This window comes from Lactuca saligna, chromosome 3 (genome assembly GCF_052625555.1).
Source record: "Lactuca saligna cultivar CGN05327 chromosome 3, ASM5262555v1, whole genome shotgun sequence".
Lineage (NCBI taxonomy): Eukaryota > Viridiplantae > Streptophyta > Magnoliopsida > Asterales > Asteraceae > Lactuca > Lactuca saligna.
The window spans coordinates 120,506,781-120,509,018 of NC_136419.1; the positions used below are offsets into that span (position 1 = coordinate 120,506,781).

At 40.9% G+C, this 2,238-nt stretch overlaps 1 protein-coding gene across 1 annotated transcript; it reads right to left on the reverse strand.

Moving 5' to 3' along the window:
• Nucleotides 1-281: 281 nt before the first annotated feature.
• LOC145033917 (pectate lyase-like) lies at nucleotides 282-1,887 on the reverse strand. The gene is made up of 2 exons (XM_078982398.1): nucleotides 1,609-1,887; nucleotides 282-1,527 (listed from the first exon to the last, which is right to left on the reverse strand). The coding sequence occupies exons 1-2, from the start codon at nucleotides 1,692-1,694 to the stop codon at nucleotides 414-416; spliced, it is 1,200 nt and encodes a 399-aa protein (XP_078838524.1). The 5' UTR covers nucleotides 1,695-1,887; the 3' UTR covers nucleotides 282-413.
• Nucleotides 1,888-2,238: the final 351 nt, after the last annotated feature.

Here is a 2,238-nt window from a genome sequence, read left to right on the forward strand (position 1 = left end):
CCTTGTAGTATAATTTGATTATGTATTTTTCTTCTAATTACATAAATGGTCCCTATGGTATAGTTTATTTTACAGTTTGGTCCAAAGATAAAATTGTCATTTCAAAAATATTAAAGTTGACAAGTTAAATTTCACGAGGTAACCACCAACCATGTAACAACATGGAACCGTGAGCACCACCGATGTAGCATCTTCCAACGTTATCCTCAAACTGATGAATTTTGAAAACCTCAGAGACCATTTATGACATTTTGTAGCAAAACGAATGAATAAATTTATTCACAAAAAGGTACAAAACTTATATGATTTGAATCCTGTTTTTAATTAGATCCTAATATATACCAAATGGAAACAAACATTCATATATACACTCTAAACTCTTCTGGCTGTCATGGCAGCTGCCGGAAGCTTAATTAGCATGGTAATCCTACTTTGCATCCAATGGCAGCACCTGCAAATTTAGTGAGTTCGGGGACTCTCTCAGCTGGCTCCGGTTTCATTAATGGGTATCCCTTGTATTGAGCAGCCCAATTAGGGTTTCCTGAATTCACGAAGAATGCTCCATTAACCATCAGATCCCCCTCCGATCTCCATGTCCACTTTTCCCATTCTGACTTCGGAGCTTTCTTTCTATACGTCACCTCCTTAGCTGCACCGTCTTCCGCCACATACCGGTTGCCCTGGCTGATTATCGTCGCCCCTTTTGCACCTCCGATCGCGTAGCTCTTCCAATGTGTGTAGTCGTTGTTGACGACCTGAACAAATCCCCACCTCACCGCAGGTAATCTCTGCGTAAGTCCTTTTCCGAAGTGGTTGAAAGCGATTGTCACTCTCATATTCTCATCTGGGTGAGTATCGCTTGCACCAAATAGCAAAGCTTTATCGTGTCTCACAAAATGACAATTTGAGATGGTGATATCGGTGGAACGAGCAACCACGTCAATAAGACCATCGAATGTTCCGGCGAAGGAGCAATGATCGACCCATATGTCGGAAGATCCAAATATGGTAATGGCGTCGCCGTCGCTTGCTCCTCTACGTCCAAAATGAGTAGAGTTTGATCTGATGATACCACCTTCACCTGGTGTAATATCATACATATGGATGTCGAAAATGATGATGTTTTTCACGAATTGTAACATGAACCCGGCACCTCCGGCGATGTGGACGTGAGAACCACGGCCGTCGATGGTCTTGTTGCTGGAGAAAATGAGCTCTTGGCAAAGCCTGATGGTCATGGTGCTTCTGAAGATTATCCAGAGCGGTTGAGGCTGGAGGACGGCGTGACGGAGAGTGCCTACCTTAGGGTTAACCAAGTCGGTGTCCGATGAGTCATTGACTACGTAAACTTCGCCACCTTTTCCGCCGGTGGCGTTGTGACCGAACCCTTGAACACAGTCGGCGAGCTTTTCCCGGTTATGTGCCCAATTGGGATCACATCGCCAACACTTGTCAATGGAGTTATGAGCCTCGCATGGCCCATTGTGTTTTTTCCTCAGCCCTCGCCTATTGCCCTTCGTAATCGGACTGAAAATCATAAACCACTTTTTAAAAAAAAAAAAAAACACACACACACAGAGTTAAATATATAAATATGCATGTGCTTACTTTGAATGTGTCGATTCAGCCGCCATGACAAATATCCAAGAAACAAAAGCTACGAACAAAAGCAAATTAAATTTAACCACCTTCATCTTTAATTAATTAACGAGTAAGTAGTAATATTTAAAAGAGCTGATAAATAAATAGTTGGATTAGCTAGTCGGGTTGGAGTCGGATCTTGATGTCAAGATCAGACTTTTATTAAACCAGGCTAGCAAACCCTAGGGCTATGTGGATTTAGAAAATACTTGATGATGAAGGGGCATAATGAGATGAAGAAATGTCTTCAATTTATGGTAGGGCATCTCAACGATACATAAAATACCGAGCATTAAGGAAAAACTGATAGATGTGCGTGAATATGGTGAGAAAATGTAGGCAATCCACTTGAATATTTGACATTTCAATCCAAAAGAAACCATTGAATTAGCGTTTATTTTCTCCCGCAAATATTTAACTCCCAAGTCCCACGATTGTTTTTCTACGAATCTTTTTGGACGAGATGATATTTAAGGTTATTTGGGTCAACGAAATTCAACTCTTTTCGCCATCCATATTTTCTACAATCTCTTCTTATAGAATTTTATGTGGACATTTAATAAGAGAAAGGAGTGGGTAAATTATCCATATTTTCTA